Here is a 20,692-nt window from a genome sequence, read left to right as displayed (position 1 = left end):
GCTTAAGGAAATAATCAGAGACTATGCAAACCTGTAAGAACAAGAATTATTACTTATAATGTTGAAAACTTGGAAACGCGCTAAATGTCTAGTAGTGGAAGACATTTCACTGGTTGAGAAAATGTGGTAAATTCCTACAATGGAATGCTATGTGGCCGAAAAAGTAATGTTTTAGAAGTATACTTAATTACTCAAGAGAACATCCATACTATGTTAAGTGTCAGGTTATTAAGCCAGGTGATGAAAAGGAATATACAGGATTATCCCTATTTTGTAAAAAAAAAAAGAAAGAAAGAAAAAAGAAAAAAAAGTATTATATATAGACTGTAGGGAAATACATGTAAATACTAATAGTGATTATCTCTGGAGAGTGATATTATGGGTGATTTTTATTTTCTGCTTTATAATTTTCCATATGTTTTAAAATTTCTACAGCGAACATGGATTACTCTTATAAAAAACCTGATAAATGTAATTTTAAAATAATGGCTATTTAAAACTAGACTCTTCGACTTTTCCACTGAAGCACCCTTTCCTGGCTTCCCTCTTTCTGCCCTTGGTGCCATCAATGCAATCTCCCAGGCGTAGGACCTTGCAGCCTTATAGCTTTGATTGCTCCCGCACTCTCTCTGCCCCATCATTCACCGAGTCTCATCCTTTCTTTAGGACGGCTCTCAAATTTGTTCCTCCCTCCTGAGTCCCAAGTCAGATCAGTTCACTTCAAGCAGCATTTATCGTCACAGTGCCTGGCTGTCACTCTGCCAGTTCAGCGTTATTGGAGTCCTCTCCTAATATGTCTTCCTGCCCCTGCTCCCTCTCTCCTCCCATCGATCAAGCGCCCTGCAGCCCTGCAGCTGGAATGATCTTTTGAAAAGACTACTTGTGTCATGGCCCTCCCTGCTCAAAACACTCAAAATGCCCCTTTCAAACCCCATTGCCTAGGGAATAAAGGCCATACTCTTTCTTCTGCTATTTAGGGCTCTCACAGCACTGGGCTAGGTGGGAGATAACTGTGGGCACGTGGGAGGTGCTTGGGTGAGGCTTGACAATGAAATAAATCTTTAAGAATAAGATGTGGAGTTCTCCCCACTGCCCTTCACTGTCTTCAGTTTGAAAATTCCCTTTCCTCATCTTTTGGCACTTGGACCAGACTCCCTGGAGCACTTGAAGTTTCATGGTGCTGAATTTGGACACAGGAAGAGGCAGCCGGGGGTGATAATATATGGCTCAGGAAACCTCAACTCTATGAGTCCCTCCCAATTTCCGATGCCTGCTAAGTAGGAGGCTCCATCAAGAAAGCATACTGGCTCTTAGGTTTCTGTCTCCCCTGCAGTCTTGAGGACCAAGAAGGAACAGTGGGAAACTTACATCTTTTTTTAAAAAAAATAATTAATTAATTAATTTTTGGCTGTGTTGGGTCTTTGTTGCTGCGCGCGGGCTTTCTCTAGTTGTGGCGAGCGGGGGCTACTCTTCGTTGCGGTGCGCGGGCTTCTCGTTGCAGTGGCTTCTCTTGTTGCGGAGCAAGGGCTCTAGGCGCGCGAGCTTCAGTAGTTGTGGCACGTGGGCTCAGTAGTTGTGGCTCGCGGGCTCTAGAGCTCAGGCTCAGTAGTTGTGGCGCATGGGCTTAGTTGCTCCACGGCATGTGGGATCTTTCCCGGACCAGGGCTCGAACCCGTGTCCCCTGCATTGGCAGGCAGATTCTTAACCACCGTGCCACCAGGGAAGCCCCTTAGATCTTTTTTTATTGCTTTGATAAAAACGTCGAGAAAAGGGTGAGGAAAAGCAAAAGGGGGTGAATATAGCCCTGAGTGATGCAGGCCACTCATGAAACCCAGCTGTCTTCAGGAACCCCTCTGGGGCCCAGAATATACAAACCAGGACTGAATGATGGCATATGGTTGTCTGTTGAGAATACTCCACTGGAGGGTGTGGGGTGAGATGTGTGAGGGTAACAATCTTGCCAGATGACAGTCACGGGCATGAGGGATCTTTAGTTGCAGCATGCGTGCGGGATCTAGTTCCCTGACCGGGATCGAACCTCGGCCCCCTGCACTGGGAGCGAGGAGTCTTACCCACTGGACCACCAGGGGAGTCCCGAGAAGAGAAATTGCTTTTTGAAGTCCCTTTGTCATATTTACTGAATACTTACACGTATTCCAGGCATTGTACTAAGCTCGTTACATGTGTTGGCATATTTGAGTCTCCCAATCATCTGTAAGGTAATATTATCTCATTTGACAGACGTGAAAGGAAACTGAGTCTCTGTGAGGAGAATTAGCCCAAGACTGGGAACCTTCTCACCCCCTGACCCCCTGCCCTCCCACCCCTTACAAGCCCCCTCTGTAGTTTGCTCTGTCTGGAACTATGTGACGTTCATTATGGAGCCTCAAGGGTGACTGTACCCAAGAATCCATGATTTCTAAGCGAATGGGTCATTTTGCTTTGGATCAGAGACTAGCTAAGGGGAGATGGGCCCCAGTGGGTGTTAATTCCTAGCACAGAGAGCATTTGGATGGGGAAGTGAGACCCAGGTTGCTTTTAAGCACATTTTCATTTTCTCCCCTCCCTCCCCTTCCAAATTAGGGTGAAGGTTGCCGAACTGTCCCCCTGGCTGGACATGTGGGGTTTGACAGCTTGCCCGACCAGCTGGTGAATAAGTCAGTCAGCCAGGGCTTCTGCTTCAACATCCTGTGCGTGGGTGAGTATTTCCATAGCAGGAAATTCTATTACAGAATATGGATCCTTAATGGCTGGGTGTGGCTCTGCAGGTCATTAGGTTCAATAGTGTGTCATTCTGATCTATTTGCAGGGGTGTTTCTGCCCCTCTTCGTCTTTTATCCCTCTGCTTGTTTTGGTGAGCTGCTGAGCTGCTGGCTGTAGTTACATTTTTCCCTGCCCAGACCAGAATGCGGGGCCATACCTTGGGGGGAGCTGAGCTGTGTCACACCCAGTGGAAACTCTGTAAGGGAGCTGTCTGGCTCAACTACTCTTACCAGGTTTGTTCTGACTGCAGAAAATAGGAGCCAGGGCAGAATTGGGAGGGAGGTAATGGCTGTGAAAAGATGCCTGCTTACCAGCTGTGGGCAGTGGGTTGGGTCTGTCTGTTTCCTCTGCAGCCCTGCTGTGCTTGGTACAGTTTGAGCTCTGTGCAGGGACCACACAGCTGTGTGCCAAGTTCTTTTTATTCCCTTTAAGTGTATCTGTGCCTGGACCTTTAGTCTCAAGTGTGGGAACCATGTCTTAGTCACCTCTACTGTGCTAATTACAGCACAAAGAGAGTTCAATAATGTATGTGAAATGAATGCATGAATTATCCCCGCAGGAACCACTCACTACATTTCTCAAACCCTTTCCCGTGTTAACAATTTGGGTCCTTACTAGGACTCTGGGAAGTGAACAGACCAAGTGGCATTCATATCCTCATGGAACAGACGGAGACCAAGAAACTCGGGGGGATAAGGGACTTAGCTGAGGCAACACAGAATAAGTGGCAGAGCCATGACAAGGACCCAGGTCTGCCTGACCCTTTGTCCCTCCCACTGCTTCGGTAACCGCTGCCAGAGACATCTCTTGAGAATGCAGAAGCACTTTGGAAACTGTCAAGCACCAACCAAACAAATCTCAGGAACAGCAAGCAGTTCCTTGACATTCTTTGAGAATCTGTCCTCAGACCTTAAATAATCCCAAATTTGCAAACATGATCACAGTGTATAATTTTCACTATACAGTGCGGTAAGGCATACCTGCATGTTTTTAGTGACGTACCTCCAAACCTTAATGATTCTATAAATACCATAATAATGGCAGTTTTCATGCTGGTCGGAACACTCAAAACACTTTTGCTAATTGCCTTTTCCTATTTTTGTATAGAGCATACGGGGAATACATTCATACTGAGGGTGTGAACCACTACTGAATTGGGTATTCTACTCTCTAATGTAGTCTAAAGTTCTGTTTTGTAACTAAGGTCATTCATTTTCTTGGACTCTTTGTTTTTTCTTCTCCCTCCCTGGCACTCCTCAGATCATTTTCTGTTGGAGAATTAGCTACACGCTCAAGGACAAGTAGAGAAAACAAAGCCACTTCTAAGTATGGTTGACAGGCAGTCAGCTAGGCTCACTCACTAGTGAAATGACTCACTCTCATGCACCACCTTTGGAACCTATGAGATGAAAATATGTGCTTCACAGATTTACATATCATGGGCCTGAGAGTCCAGATCTAGGCTGTTAATTCTTCAAATGCCAAAAGTCTACCCATGGTTACGATGAGGTGCTATTAGGAGAGGGATACAAAATAAACAGCAGTCATGGTGATCGACATCAAGATCAAATGCCATCACATCCAATATTAGCACTGCCAGATCTCTCCCATCTTTGGCTGATGGCCAGCTTATTTCACATAACATTTGATTACTGAAAAACTTCCACACAAACATATTGGAGTCCCTTGGCATTCCTCCCAGAGCTCCGGGTGACCTGCACTGAAGTTGAGGGGATGAGAAGTGAAGTGACAGGCCCACCCTCATCAGCCTCTCACACCAAGTGCAATTGGGTGGGCTAGTAAAGCTTTAGGAGGGAGGCCGCATAGGTCAGAATGGCTCTCTGAGGGCGGCAGCGTAGGGTAATTGGACATGTGGACCACAGGCTCCCCTAGGGCCCGGAGGAAGAGGCAGCCAAGCTCAAGGCAAAGTGAGCAGGAGAAATATTTATTTATTTATTTATTTATTATTTTTATTTTTGGCTGCGTTGGGTCTTCGCTGCTGTGCGTGGGCTTTCTCTAGTTGCAGTGAGTGGGAGCTACTCTTCATCACGGTGCGCAGGCTTCTCATTGTGATGGCTTCTCTTGTTGTGCGGAGCACGGGCTCTAGGCGTGCAGGCTTCAGTAGTTGGCGGCTCGCAGGCTCTGTAGCTGTGGCACACAGGCTTAGTTGCTCCGCGGCATGTGGAATCTTCCCGGAACAGGGGTGGAACCCGTGTCCCCTGCACTGGCAGGCGGATTCTTAACCACTGCACCACCAGGGAAGTCCCAAGTGGGAGAAACAGTAACCCCTACCCACCCAGGCATCGTACATATGCAACTGCTTCACTGTGCGCCTGCGGGCATGGAATCACTCAACTGCCCAGGACAGACCCTCCAAGAGGGGAAGGGTAGAAAGGAGACCCTCACACCCAAGGAGTCACCTCCTCTCTCTCTGTCTCTACTTATGAAGTTTCAGGAAATGGCTGCCCTAATAGCTCCCCTCTTAGCCGTGCAGGTGCACCCCTTGGATGCACCCACCCAGACTGGGTTAACTGCATTCCCCATCCCTGATCCAAAAAAGCCTGCAACTCATGCATCCCCCTCTCTGGCTGGGCTCACAAGCCTGTCATTGCTCTGAGAACCCACAATTTGGGCCAAAGTCACAGACGGCTTACGGTGGCTCTAAGGCTGCAATCTCAGCCCAGCCGTGGGGCTGGGTAGCGTCACCGACGTGGCGAAGGATCCATAGCTTGGCTGCTGAAGGTGATCGTTTCTCTCTCAGGACCTTCAGTGACCATACTTTCATGCCTACTGCCTGTGCATAACGGTCAGCTTTACTCCCTTAATGATGATTATAAAACGGTTCTGTTTGGGCATAGAATATGTTTCCCCAAAGGATTTTCTTTTCTTTTCTGATAGGGCATTTTAAGTGTAAAATTATGGTAACACTGGCTTTGGTTATTAACAGAGATCTAGAATATTTTTATCACAGTATTGTTTATTGTGCTGGGCTGCTGATCAGAGGCCCCAGCCTAGTGGAGTGAGTACCCTCCGTGCATAAGTGTGCATGTGCATGCTGGGATTGAGAGGGGGAATTTTTATGAATCAAGAGCATAATTTATACATAAGGGCACTGATGATGACACCTACGATCATTATTTTTAGAGGGCCAGGCACATGGGTGTGAGCATATTATGGCTCCTCTCCAACAGATGCTGTGGTTGACAGTAATTACCGAGTGGGCTGAGGTCCCCCTCCCGTTCTAAAAAATCTACTAGCCCACTCCCAGTCTACTAGCTTAGCTTTGGAAATCACTAGGATCCCAGGATTCTAGATATAGTACAGGAGGCGTTGGAGGAACCACTAGAGTCAGCAGTGCAAACGTTCTGCTGGGAAAGAGCCCCAAGGAGACTCAGCCCTCCGAATGTGCCAGCAACAGAGAATGCCTGTGACGAGCACAAAGGGTCATAATGATAATATTTACTTTGAAACTGCTCAGGATTCCAGGCTCAACTGGGCTCTGTTGAACTTGGAAAAAAAAACATACAAGAGAAGCAGGATTGAGGCTCAGTGCAGGAGGAGGGGAAGGGCAACTAGCATTCTCTCAGGGTCAGGGAGCGATGGTTTCATCTCTCCGTCTCTGGGAGAGGCAGCCGTCCACCTGTCTAAGACAGGCTGCCAGCGGTGGTGTGCTGGTCCGCGTCAAACAACCCACTCTCAGGAGAAAAGTTGCCGTGGTTTGTAGCATTTACCAATTTTTGTGCTGTCGTTATTCCCACCATAGCTGGTTTTAAGCTGCCAACATGACATCACTGCACATGGGCTTGGGAAGAGCTGCAGGAAGCCGGGCGAGCCGGCTCCAGCACACCACTGTTTGCCAGGTCTCTGCAAGATCAGGAGGAAGTAGAGGGCAAGGTCACAGAGCCAGGCAGGACCTCGTCCCCATCCATAGGCTCCCTTGGCCAACAGGAGTTCCTGGAGAGTTCCCTTTTGGACACCTTCCGGTTGAACTCAAAGACGTTTCTCTTGGTTTATTCCAACATTCGGAGCCGGAAGAGACTAGCTCCTGATCATTGCTGCATCCCCGGCTCCTAAACCTGTGCCTGGCTCCTATTAAAGGTTCTAAATATTTGTTGAATGACTGAATGAAACAACATATCACACCTATGGGACGCACTAGAACATGCATGGGCTCCAGTGTCAGACTGCCTGCAGTCAAATGCTGGCATTGCCACATACTACTTTCGTGACCCTGGGCCAGTTTCTTCCTCCACATTTTATAGATGAGGAATGTGACGTGCAGAGAGACGGAAGAGCAGGGACACATTCACGTAGCTAGGAAGTGGCTTGGTTAATCCATCTGTAAATTAAGGACAAATAGTAGTATTATCTAATACACAGCCTTATTTTAGGGAATAAATAAGGAAATATATGTAAGGTATTTACAGTGGTGCCCACATAGTAAGTGCTCCAGAAGCAATAGCTGTTATTATTACTACTCAAACCTGCTCATTTTATGGAAAAAAGAGACTGGAGTCCAGAGAAGGGGAAGGGCTAGGCTTAGGTCACAGTCATTTAGTGATAACCTGCCTGGGACTCTGCATTTCATCACTTGCAAGGACTTAATTGCACAAGGTACCAGAGGATGCAAATGTTAACAGCAGATGAGGAAAATGGCTAAGCTTTTCTTTGTCACAGTGGTTTTGAACTCAGGGTAGAGAGATCAACATCAGACTAGCCCAGGGAGTATAGTTTGAAAAAGCAGATTTCATATTCCATGTTTTAAATTGAATTCTTTTTTAAAAACCTGGTGTTTCCAGGATCCTATCTACATTAAGTCAAGTGAGAGGAAATCCTCTGGGCTGGTGGAGATGATTTGAAAGGGGTTAAGAAACCCCGCTGTACACTCTGAGGAGGGAGGAGGAGAGAGAAATTGACCCCTCGGGACTCCTCAGGTTTCCTGCTGGAATCTAATTGCCAAGTCCCCACCTTCCTGCAGGGGTGTGGAATCTGCTGACCTGATCTGAGTTGAACCGAGAGTGGCTCCCCTCCCTCCCTCAGTACTGGGCCCAGGACAACATCCCAGGCTCAGGCTGGGTCTGTGCCAGCCATCGAGAGAGAGCTCCCACCCCTCCCCTCCCCCAGGCTCCACATTGATGGAAAACTGGAACGGGAGCACTCGATAGCAATGGGACAAGCACACTTGATTTTCTGCCCTCTTCTCATGTTGCATTTATCACAATTCCCTAGACACCCGCCGGGTCTTTTCTTCCAGGCACTCATCATTGAGCATCTAATTTCCACAGCCCTTTTGCACTGGCAGGCATCCGTGTGGTCATTTTCCCCGTTGCCCTGCCCTGCCCGGCCCACCCGGCCTCCCTTTCTACAGCTGCGCAAACAGGGCGGGCCCTTCCCTCTGTGGTACTGCTCCTGAGGCCTCTGTGTGAGCCTCTTGCTAGGCGCTCCCGGGGAGTACCAGAAGTTGCCCATCCCCTGCTCTCTGAGAAGTCTTAGGATCAGGGAGTCAGGGAGCCAGCTCTGGGTGCTGGGGAGTCAGGGCCCGCCACGATCTAGGAGCTGCGGGGCATTCAGCAGAGAGCTCACAGAACAGGAGAGAGGGTCTGAAAGTGGGGATGTACACGGACAATTTATTAGGCACATACAAAGACCGGCGAAAATGTAGCTTAAGCTTCAACTCCCAGAGGGAAGGCGAGTTAGGGACAGGCAGCCGCCCTGTGTTCCCGTCTCAGAGGCGCTGGCCCCTTTGCAGTGGAGCGGCACCCGCACCTTGGGCGGGGAGGGGGGCGATTTATTCCGTTGCTTAGCCAAGTCTGCCACCTCCCATGGCAAAGGCCCCCACCTCACCAAATTTTTCTGGGGACCCAAATACTTCCTGTTCCTTTAGGGAGGGAAAAAAGGGCCTCTTCTGGGAGAGTCTTTGCTGCTAATAGGTATAGCAGACCCTGGCTGGAAGCACGATCTGTGTGAGGAACCATTTCCCTGCACCTTGGCAATCAACCACATTAGTCAGACCTGGCTATGAAATTGGGCTGGGGGGCCGGGTAGCCAGGCTGAGTTGAATGTTCTCCTTGTTTTCTCTCTCTCTCTCACTGATCTCTCCACATACAGAAAGCTCTCAGCATAGACAGATATTTTTAAAAGCACCTCCTGCCTTCATAGCTCATTATTGGGGATAAAAGAGGTTTGCAAGATGCAAAGCTAGACACACCCAGAGGTGGGAGGGGAGATGGACCATTTACGGTTATTGGTTGTGCAGCTCTAACCCTAGCCCTGGACTGCCGTGCAGATATGTGCTGTTGGTCACAAGAGGGGACTTGCCAGGCCAGGATTTGCCCAGGGCAAACCCACTCCCCCCATTCCCAACTGGGAAGATGTGTCAATTCTCACATCTCAAGGGTTGGGAGCAGGGAAAGGGAGAAGAGGGGTGATGATAGCAGAACGGCAGGGTAGCCCGGGTCTTCAAAGCGCGGTCCTTGGTTCCTGGCCGTGACTTGACATCCTCTGCGTCTCTCAGGAATAACCTCCACAAACGTTCACCAGTTCCCGCAGCCCTTACCCCACTCGTCGCCCTGGTGCGAAAGCCAGTGGTTTTGAAATTCCAGGGGTTTAATTTATTAGTATCCCGCAGCCTGTTAGTTAAACAAACAATTGACTGGCTTGTTTGAAATTTAAAGGGAAGAGTAATTTGTGGCCTGCTAAATTCCCTCTCCATTAGCTAAAAATGGTCTCCCCACTGGGATACATATCCGGGTGCTGTCTGGGCCTGGCAGGGAGAGGTGGGGACTGAGAGGAGAGGATATTTATTTGATGAGGGACTGCTGTCCCTTTCTTTTAAACTTGAAAATAGCCCTTAAATTTTTATTATGAAAGCTATACACGTTCCTTGTAGAAAACTTGGAAAATAGAGAAAAGCATAAAGAAAGAAGTGAAAAGCGCACATAACCCCACCACCCAGACATGACCGTTGGTAAGAGTACATTGTATGCCCTTCCAGTCTTTTTCTAGGCATAACTCTACCTCGCCATCACTGCCTTTAACATGGTTTCTTTTTCTGACTATAAAAACAATGCATACTCAATTTTCAAATAACACAAAAATACGAAGACTAAGAGAAAAATTACCCCAGTTCCACTGTCCCGAGATGACCACTGCTAATATGTTGGTGCAGTTCCTTATACTGTTTTTCACTTAACTGAGATCAAATAGTCCATGTAGTTCTATGTGCGCTTCACTTAGTGTCTTACCGTGTACATTTTCCCATGTCAGTGAATATGCATCCGAAACATGATGTGTAATGGCTGCGTGGTCATTGTGTGAATGCATCATAATTCATTCTTTTGTTTTTCAGGAGAGACAGGTTTGGGCAAGTCCACCCTCATGGACACCCTGTTCAACACCAAGTTCGAGGGGGAGCCAGCCACCCACACACAGCCGGGTGTCCAGCTCCGGTCCAATACATATGACCTTCAAGAAGGCAACGTGGGGCTAAAGCTCACCATTGTTAGCACAGTGGGCTTCGGGGACCAGATCAACAAGGAGGACAGGTAAGGGAGGCGGTGGGGTGGGGAGGCTAGTGGGAGGCCACGGGGAGGAGTTCACCACTGAGGTCCCGCTGGACCTCTCAGATGATGCAGGCAGGCAGCAGAGAGCTCACTAGCGCCGCCTCCGCCCAGGGTCCCTGTCTATTTCTGTGTTCTACTCCACACGCTTTGCCCAAAGCAGGATGTCTTTCTATTCCATTCGGCAGACATTTATTGAGCCAGGTACTGCTGTGCTCTGACAATCTAAAAAGGAATGACCTTGTCTCTGCCCTTGAGGCAAAGACTCACGGGGAAACCTGGTCTTAAACAAACAAGTTCCTTTGAGTGTGACCTGCTCTGTAAAGGACAGGGTACACAGAGGTAAAGGACAAGCTACAATGAGAACGTGAAGGAGAGAACAATCAGCTCCATGCAGGGAGGTCAGGGAGGCCTGCACAGAGGAGGTGCCCCTGAGCTGGCCTTTGAAGGGTGAACGATTTTGCTGGACAGACAAGGGAAGGTTGGGAACAGCATCCTGGGCAGGGACAGCTGCTTGTACAAAGGCAAAGGGATGTGGAAGACTGTGGCATGTTCTAGGGGACTGAGCTTTCTCTGTTTGGCTAGACCAGGGGTAGAGTTACTGTGAAGCTAGTGAAGCTTGTTTCAGGGCCCTCAGTTGCACACGCGCCTGCAGAGCCCTGGAACTAATGTCTAGTCATTGTGTTGTTTGATCTTTCTTGGAGGGCCCTTCAAATCGTGTAAACCTAGGGCCCCGCGATACCTACTGTGCCCCTGGGCCAGTGCTTGGTGTGAGCTAGGGGAAAAGTGAGGAGAGATGAGCCTGAAGAGGTAAGCAGGGACCAGATCATGGAGGGGTTGTAGAATGTGTAGATAAGGAGCCACTGAAAAGCTTTATGAAGTAGAATGATGTAGTCGAATTGGCCTTTGAAGAGGGGGCTTTGGGATAGTGTGGAGATGGGCTGGAGAGCAGGAAGACCAATTAGGAGACTGTTGGACCAATTTGATTGAGGCCAGCAGTGAAACAGGTGCTGAGACAGGGAAGAGGAGACAGATTTGATAACTACTGAGTAGGTAGACTCAACAGGACTTGGGGGTTGGGAAGGCAAAAGAAGAACCTAAAATGAGGCTTGGATTTCTGGCTTTGGAGAGTGGACAGATGGTGGCGGCATTCAGTAAGAGTCACCATAAGAGAACCAGGTTTAAGAAGAATCAGCTGTGTTTAGGACGTGTTGAGTTTGAGCTGCCTGCGGACCATCGAGAGAGGAGATGACCTTTATCGGTAGTCAGCTGCATATGCAGGGTTAGAGCTGGAAACAGACTTGGGTTATCAAGGTACAGGTGATATGTTCCAGCCACAGACACACGTAAGATCATCCAGGGATTGGAGCCGAGTGAGATGAATGCTGGGCTAAAGATAAAAACCTGAGGATGTTAAGTAAGCAGATGGAGGGAAAGACATCCTGGAAAGAGACCGATCTGGAATAAGCAGAGAGGTAGGAGGAGACACTGTGGGTGGTTGAGAACGGTGTGCCAGTGAGGGCTGGAGTGAGAGGCTCAGATGAGGACGAGATGAGGGCTGGGTTGAGGGAGGGGGAGGGCGTCAGGCACCATCTGCGTTTAACTACAAGTCACATGGTTATCACAGGTGCTCTTCGCAGAAAAGGTCATTCATCATTTTGAGCAAAGTGTCTGCTTATCCTTTGAGGATTCCCTTGCTTCTCAGATGAACTGTATCCCAAATTCTTCTATTTCTCCCTTAAAATAACAACAGCCATACTCATTTCCTTATAATGATTAAATATATTTAGCTCCTTAATAATTGAACTGAATTCTGTTTTCCATTTGAAATTCTAGACGAAGGACACCTCTGCTTTGTATAGGCCTGCTTATTGTGCTAATCTTGTTTGGTGGAGAATAAATTAAACCCTGGGGAAAGGGGATATTTGGGTCACAATATGAGTGATTAATCTCAGCTGCAGATTGCTCGGCATCTCCAATAAATTTTTCACAGTTCTCAGTAACATATAGTCGACATATCTAACATTGGAAAACGCCTGCATAATGATGGTTTGGGAGGGCCAAACTGATAGAGGCCCTTAGAGGCTAATCTACTTCTCTTATATTTTTAGTATCCTTACTGTTTTTCCTGATTATAAATGTGATACATGCTTATATCAAATAATACAAACTCGCATAAGTAAAAATGAGAAGCCTCCGGGAAATGGGCTGGGGAACAGGAGTGGAGTAAGCTTCAGGGATTTGTAATAAAAAGCCATGTTTTCTCCATTCTGACAGGGCCATGAGGACATAGATAGGTCAGTGCAGCTGCACTGAAAGAGAGCATCAGAAGGCCCTGCTTTACCCAGGGTGCAGGGGCAAACTGAGAAGAGCAGTGACGAAGGCCATATCCTGGAGAAGGGCACCATTTGAAAGCTGCTGAAGCAAAAGGAACTCGAGAGGGAGACAGAGGACAGGCTGGAAAGGGATGTGCTTAGGAACTTAGGCTTTGGTCTCAGACAGACCTAGGTTCAAATCCCACCTTGCTACTTATTAGCTCAGGGATCTTGGACAAGCGTTTTGTACTGGTCTCAGCCTATCCATAACCAATGTTGTGGCTGGACCGGCCCTTGTGGTTCTTATTATGATTGCAAGACGCCCTCAGTAATAACCATCAGGAAACTTGAAGGGGAGAAAAGGGTTTATTACTCACAGGTTCTGGAAAGGACAAGTCACACCTGGGGCTACACAGCGAGGTAGAGGGTAGAGAAAGAGAGAGAGAGCACCTGGGCCTGGGGTTCTGCTTTCATAGGGATCGAGGGTAGGCGGCCTGTGGTTTTGCGGGCTTACTCTTTATTGGTGAATGTAAAACATAAGAGCGGGAATTTAACACGTGGGGAGAGAAAAAAACAGATGGCCTAAATGGTCAGTTATAGAAATCTACCAATATCTTTAAAACAAGGAAGCTTGGGGTAGGGGGGAGGTGGACGGGGCTGGTTCCTTATCTTTCTGTGGCTGGCAGTGTGTTTATTCGAGATAGCTGTCCTTGAAGTAGGTGCCTTTTTGAAGTGGATGCCTCCGAAATCAAAGCTTAAATCAGACACTCGCGTTACAAAAATGCAAGTTACAACTGTCAGGGCTTACACTACAACTAGGCACTTAAATTCTCTACGCCTCAGTTTTCTGTAAAGTGGGGATGATGTTAATACTGATATCTACCCAGAGGGTTATGGGTGAGGCATACTCCACGTGTATGGCACAGGGAAACGCTTAAACAGTGCCTGGCACGGGGTAACTAACGAACAGAAGATATTGTTATGATCGTGACTTTTATTGGTAGAAGAATCAAGGGAGAGTTGTATTATGGAGCATATGGGAGGGAATGATAGTGTCCAGGAAGATAAAAACTGAAAAATATCCATTGGGTTTGGCAACATGAAGGTCATTAATACACTTAGGAATAATAATTCCAGGGAAATCGTGGGTAGAAACTAGATTGCCATGAGTGAATGGGAGGTAAGGAAGTAAAGGCATCAGAATAGCAAAAGGAGGGACTTCCCTGGTGGCGCAGTGGTTAAGAATCCACCGGCTAGTGCGGGGGACAGGGATTTGAGCCCTGGTCCGGGAAGATACCACATGGCACGGAGCAACTAAGCCTGTGTGCGACAACTACTGGGCCTGCGCTCTAGAGCCCGTGAGCCACAACTACTGAGCCCACGTGCCACAACTACTGAAGCCTGTGCGCCTAGAGCCCGTGCTCCACAACAAGAGAAGCCACCACAATGAGAAGCCCAGGCACTGCAACGAAGAGTAGCCCCCGCTCGCCACAACTAGAGAAAGCCTGTGCACAGCAACCAAGACCCAACACAGCCAAAAATAAAGAAATAAATAAATTTATTTTAAAAAAAAGAATAGCAAAAGGAGCAATTGAACAGAAAAATGAGTCCAAGATCAAATCCATGTTTATATGGGAATTTAGCATTTGTAAGTTAGCAAGGAAAGAATGGACTATTCAAGAAAACATGATGGGAAAATAGGCCATCCGTTAGGAAAAAATAAGATGAGACCGTCCCACACAAACACCATTCACAAAAATAGATTCCAGTTGGATTAAAAACAACTTCTAAAAATATGAGGAAAACATATAGGAGAATATTCTTATAACTTTGGGGGTAGAGAAGGCTTTTCTTCTCTTTTTTTTAACATCTTTATTGGAGTATGATTGCTTTACAATGGTGTGTTAGTTTCTGCTTTATAACAAAGTGAATCAGCTATACATATACATACATCCCCATATCTCCTTCCTCTTGCTGTCTGCCTCCCACCCTCCCTATCCCATCCCTCTAGGTGGTCACAAAGCACCGAGCTGATCTCCCTGTGCTATGCGGCTGCTTCCCACTAGCTATCTATTTTACGTTTGGTAGTGTATATATGTCCATGCCACTCTCTCACCCTGTCACATCTTACCCTTCCCCCTCCCCCTATCCTCAAGTCCATTCTCTAGTAGGTCTGTGACTTTATTCCCATCTTGCCCCTAGGTTCTTCATGACCTTTTTTTTTTTTCTTAGATTCCATATATACGTGTTAGCATACGGTATTTCTTTTTCTCTTTCTGACTTACTTCACTCTGTATGACAGACTCTAACTCCATCCACCTCACTACAAATAACTCCATTTCGTTTCTTTTTATGTCTGAGTAATATTCCATTGTATATATGTGCCACATCTTCTTTATCCATTCATCCGATGATGGACACTTAGGTTGCTTCCATGTCCTGGCTATTGTAAATAGAGCTGCAATGAACATTTTGGTACATGACTCTTTTTAAATTATGGTTTTCTCGGGGTATATGCCCAGTAGTGGGATTGCTGGGTCATATGGTAGTTCTCGTTTTAGTTTTTTAAGGAACCTCCATAGTGTTCTCCATAGTGGCTGTATCAATTTACATTCCCACCAACAGTGCAAGAGGGTTCCCTTTTCTCCACACCCTTTCCAGGATTTATTGTTTGTAGATTTTTTGATGATGGCCATTCTGACCGGTGTGAGATGATACCTCATTGTAGTTTTGATTTGCATTTCTCTAATGACTAATGATGTTGAGCATTCTTTCATGTGTTTGTTGGAAATCTGTATATCTTCTTTGGAGAAATGTCTATTTAAGTCTTCTGCCCATTTTTGGATTGGGTTGTTTGTTTTTTTTGATATTGAGCTGCATGAGATGCTTGTAAATTTTGGAGATTAATCCTTTGTCAGTTGCTTCATTTGCAAATATTTTCTCCCATTCTGAGGGTTGTCTTTTGGTCTTGTTTATGGTTTCCTTTGCTGTGCAAAAGCTTTCAAGTTTCATTAGGTCCCATTTGTTTATTTTTGTTTTTATTTCCATTTCTCTACGAGTTGGGTCAAAAAGGATCTTGCTGTGATTTATGTCATAGAGTGTTCTGCCTATGTTTTCCTCTAAGAGTTTGATAGTGTCTGGCCTTACATTTAGGTCTTTAATCCATTTTGAGTTTATTTTTGTGTATGGTGTTAGAGATTGTTCTAATTTCATACTTTTACATGTAGCTGTCCAGTTTTCCCAGCACCACTTATTGAAGAGGCTGTCTTTTCTCCACTGTATATTCTTGCCTCCTTTATCAAAGATAAGATGACCAGATGTGCGTGGGTTTATCTCTAGGCTTTCTATCTTGTTCCATTGATCTGTATTTCTGTTTTTGTGCCAGTACCATACTCTCTTGATGACTGTAGCTTTGTAGTATAGTCTGAAGTCAGAGAGCCTGATTCCTCCAGCTCCGTTTTTCTTTCTCAAGATTGCTTTGGCTATTCGGGGTCTTTTGCGTTTCCGTACAAATTGTGAAATTTTTTGTTCTAGTTCTGTGAAAAATGCCAGTGGTAGTTTGATAGGGATTGCATTGAATCTGTAGATTGCTTTGGGTTGTAGAGTCATTTTCACAATGTTGATTCTTCCAATCCAAGAACATGGTATATCTTTCCATCTATTTGTAGATGCGTAGAATCAGTTGGGGAGTGTTCCTCCCTCTGCTGTATTTTGGAGGAGTTTGAGAAGGGTAGGTGTTACCTCTTCTCTAAATGTTTGATAGAATTCGCCTGTGAAGCCATCTGGTCCTGGGCTTTTGTTTGCTGGAAGATTTTTTTTTTAAATTTATCATTTATTTTTGGCTGCGTTGGGTCTTCATTGCTGTGCGCAGGCTTTCTCTAGTTGCAGTGAGCGGGGGCTGCTCTTCATTGTGGTGCGTGGGGGCTACTCTTCGTTGCGGTGCGTGGGCTTCAGTAGTTGTGGCTCGCAGGCTCCAGAGTGCAGGCTCAGTAGTTGTGGCACACGGGCTTAGTTGCTCCACGGCACGTGGGATCTTCCCGGACCAGGGCTCGAACCTGTGTCCCCTGCATTGGCAGGCGGATTCTTAACCACTGTGCCACCAGGGAAGTCCTGTTGGAAGATTTTTAATCACAGTTTCAATTTCAGTGCTTGTGATTGGTCTGTTCATATTTTGTATTCCTCCTGGTTCAGTCTTGGAAGGTTGTGCATTTCTAAGAATTTGTCCATTTCTTCCAGGTTGTCCATTTTATTGGCATAGAGTTGCTTGTACTAATCTCTCATGATCCTTTGTATTTCTGCAGTGTCAGTTGTTACTTCTCCTTTTTCATTTCTAATTCTATTGATTTGGGTCTTCTCCCTTTTTTTCTTGATGAGTCTAGCTAATGGTTTATCAATTTTGTTTATCTTCTCAAAGCACCAGCTTTTAGTTTTATTGATCTTTGCTATCGTTTCCTTCATTTCTTTTTCATTTATTTCTATTCTGATCTTTATGATTTCTTTCCTTCTGCTAACTTTGGGGGTTTTTTGTTCTTCTTTCTCTAACTGCTTTAGGTGTAAGGTTAGGTTGTTTATTTGAGATGTTTCTTAAGGTAGGATTGTATTGCTATACACTTCCCTCTTAGAACTGCTTTTGCTGCATCCCATAGGTTTTGGGTCGTCGTGTTTTCATTGTCATTTGTTTCTAGGTATTTTTTGATTTCCTCTTTGATTTCATCAGTGATCTCTTGGTTACTAAGTAGTGTATTGTTTAGCCTCCATGTGTTTGTATGTTTTACAGAATTTTTCCTGTAATTGATATCTAGTCTTATAGCGTTGTGGTTGGAAAAGATACTTGATATGATTTCAATTTTCTTAAATTTACCAAGGCTTGATTTGTGACCCAAGATATGATCTATCCTGGAGAATGTTTCATGAGCACTTGAGAAGAATGTGTATTCTGTGGTTTTTGGATGGAATGTCCTATAAATAGCAATTAAGTCCAATCTTGTTTAATGTATCATTTAAAGCTTGTGTTTCCTTATTTATTTTCATTTTGGATGATCTGTCCATTGGTGAAAGTGGGGTGTTAAAGTCCCCTACTATGATTGTGTTACTGTCGATTTCCCCTTTTATGGCTGTTAGTATTTGCCTTATGTATTGAGGTGCTCCTATGTTGGGTGCATAAATATTTACAGTTGTTATATCTTCTTCTTGGATCGATCCCTTGATCATTATGTAGTGTCCTTCTTTGTCTCTTGTAATAGTCTTTATTTTAAAGTCTATTTTGTCTGATACGAGAATTGCTACTCCAGCTTTCTTTTGATTTCCATTTGCATGGAATATGTTTTTCCATCACCTCACTTTCAGTTTGTATGTGTCCCTAGGTCTGAAGTGGGTCTCTTGTGGACAGCATATATATGGGTCTTGTTTTTGTATCCATTCAGCCAGTCTGTGTCTTTTGGTTAGAGCATTTAATCCATTTACATTTAAGGTAATTATCGATATGTATGTTCCTATTACCATTTTCTCTTCTTTTGAATTATTTATTTATTTATTTATGGCTGTGTTGGGTCTTCGTTTCTGTGCAAGGGCTTTCTCTAGTTGCTGCAAGCGGGGGCCACTCTTCATCGTGGTGTGTGGGCCTCTCACTATTGTGGCCTCTCTTGTTGCGGAGCACAAGCTCCAGACGCGCAGGCTCAGTAGTTGTGGCACATGGGCCTTGTTGCTCCACGGCATGTGGGATCTTCCCAGACCAGGGCTCAAATCCGTGTCCCCTGCAATGGCAGGCAGATTCTCAACCACTGCGCCACCAGGGAAGTCCACCATTTTCTTAATTGTTTTGGGTTTGTTATTGTAGGTCTTTTCCTTCTCTTGTGTTTCCTGCCTAGAGAAGTTCCTTTAGCATTTGTTGTAAAGCTGGTTTGGTGGTGCTGAATTCTCTTCGCTTTTGCTTGTCTGTAAGGGTTTTAATTTCTCCATCAAATCTGAATGAGATCCTTGCTGGGTAGAGTAATCTTGGTTGTAGGGTTTTCTCCTTCATCACTTTAAATATGTCCTGCCACTCCCTTCTGGCTTGCAGAGTTTCTGCTGAAAGATCAGCTGTTAACCTTATGGGGATTCCCTTGTGTGTTATTTGTTGTTTTTCCCTTGCTGCTTTTAATATTTTTTCTTTGTATTTAATTTTTTATAGTTTGATTAATATGTGTCTTGTCGTGTTTCTCCTTGGATTTATCCTGTATGGGACTCTCTGTGCTTCCTGGACTTGATTAACTATTTCCTTTCCCATATTAGGGAAGTTTTCAACTATAATCTCTTCAAATATTTTCTCAGTCCCTTTCTTTTTCCCTTCTTCTTCTGGGACCCCTATAATTCAAATGTTGGTGTGTTTAATCTTGTCCCAGAGGTCTCTGAGACTGTCCTCAGTTCTTTTCATTCTTTTTTCTTTATTCTGCTCTGCAGTAGTTATTTCCACTATTTTATCTTCCAGGTCACTTATCCGTTCTTCTGCCTCAGTTATTCTGGTATTGATCCCTTAGAGAAGGCTTTTCTAATCATGACACAAAATCCAAAAGTCATAGAATACTGACAGATTTAAATTTTAAAAACAAAAACAAAAACAAAAACCTTTTTCTTGTGGATGAAAAATGTCGCCTGCTTTTTCAGTAAACAAAGGATGTTGAGACCATCAAGCCAGCATGGCCACCTGCAACAGTGCACCCTGAGGGGACTCAGAATGGATGGAGAAAAGCAGGATATTGGCCCTAGATAGTTAAGATGCCTGTCAAAGGCATGATTTCAATGAGCCCAGCCAGACTCTTGCCTCTTCCCATACATAGAAAAGTGCTACAATCATTAACTTGAGATGTCTGGTCTTCTTTAATTAACAGTAATCTTTTGATGTTCTGACTGCCTGGTTTTTGTTGCAAAAACCCCTGTATATCGTGGCTCCTCCTTTACCTCTTTGGAGCGGTCCCACAGAGCTCTCTGAGAAGCTGTCTTCTGGGCTAAGTCCTCAGTTTTGTCCACCAAATAGAACATAATTCTCAACTTTTAGGTTGTGCATTTTTTCAGTCAATAGTCTACTGAAAGATACTATAAATAAAAGTAAAAACAAACTACAGATGAGGAGAAAATATTTGCAACCTGTATAGCAAAGGATTTTTCTAAAATGTAAAAAGAGCTTCTACAATTCAATGAGAAATAAACAAGTAATTGACAGAAGAGGAAATGTAAATGGCCCATCAACATATGAAATGATTGTCATTCAACTTCATCAGTGAGTAGGGAAATGCAAAATGAAACAATGAAGTATTTTTTTCATCTATCAGATTTGCAAAAATAAAACATAAAAATATAATATCCGTTAATACCAGGTAATTTTATTCATGTTGCTGGGAGTGTAAATTGTTACAGATTTTGTAAAGGGCAGATTTGATGGTATCTATTAAAATTTTAAATGTGAATATCTTATGATCCAGCAGGTCCACCTTTAGGAATATAGCCTAGAGAAACAACTGTACATGTTCATAAAAAGCATACAAAAAGAATGTTCAGTGCAGCATTGGTTATGGAACGAAAAAAAATTTTTAAACAGTCTAAATTTCCACCAATAAGGCAACTAAATGAGCTATAGTACAACCATACCATGGAACTGTATTTGGCAGTGTAAAAGAATGAGTTAGATCTATATATACTTACATAAGCATGTTGTTAAGTGAAAAAAAGAAGTTGAAGAATGATACACAGATCATGATGCCATTTGTATAAATCTGCCCCTTCCCAGTAAAACAAACATTTCTCTCTCTCCCTCTCTCTGTTTATAGAAGCAGAGAAAAAAGTTTGCACAAATAATCAACAAACTAAAAATAGTAACTACCATTAGTAGTTACTTCTGAGGAGGGTAGATTAAGTACATGTATTGCTTGCATAATTAAAAATAAATTTTTGGGACTTCCCTGGTGGCGCAGTGGTTAAGAATCCGCCTGCCAATGTAGGGGACAGGGGTTCGAGCCCTGGTCCGGGAAGATCCCACATGCCGCAGAACGACTAAGCCCGTGTGCCACAACTACTGAGCCT

The 20,692-nt window shown here is 44.9% G+C and overlaps 1 protein-coding gene across 6 annotated transcripts in view; it reads left to right on the top strand.

Moving 5' to 3' along the window:
• Positions 1 to 20,692, top strand: part of SEPTIN6 (septin 6) — a 69,605-nt gene that overhangs the window by 11,702 nt on the left and 37,211 nt on the right. For all 6 annotated transcript variants that reach the window (XM_007178593.3, XM_007178592.3, XM_057537550.1 and 3 more), the window contains 2 exons: positions 2,584 to 2,698; positions 10,112 to 10,307. In XM_007178593.3, the coding sequence (XP_007178655.2) occupies positions 2,584 to 2,698; positions 10,112 to 10,307 (311 nt within the window). The remainder of the gene's footprint in view (positions 1 to 2,583; positions 2,699 to 10,111; positions 10,308 to 20,692) is intronic.

The sequence above is a fragment of the Balaenoptera acutorostrata genome, chromosome X (genome assembly GCF_949987535.1).
Source record: "Balaenoptera acutorostrata chromosome X, mBalAcu1.1, whole genome shotgun sequence".
Classification (NCBI taxonomy): Eukaryota; Metazoa; Chordata; class Mammalia; order Artiodactyla; family Balaenopteridae; genus Balaenoptera; species Balaenoptera acutorostrata.
The sequence above is the reverse complement of the archived record's forward strand: the minus strand, read 5'-3'. Positions and strand labels throughout refer to the sequence as shown.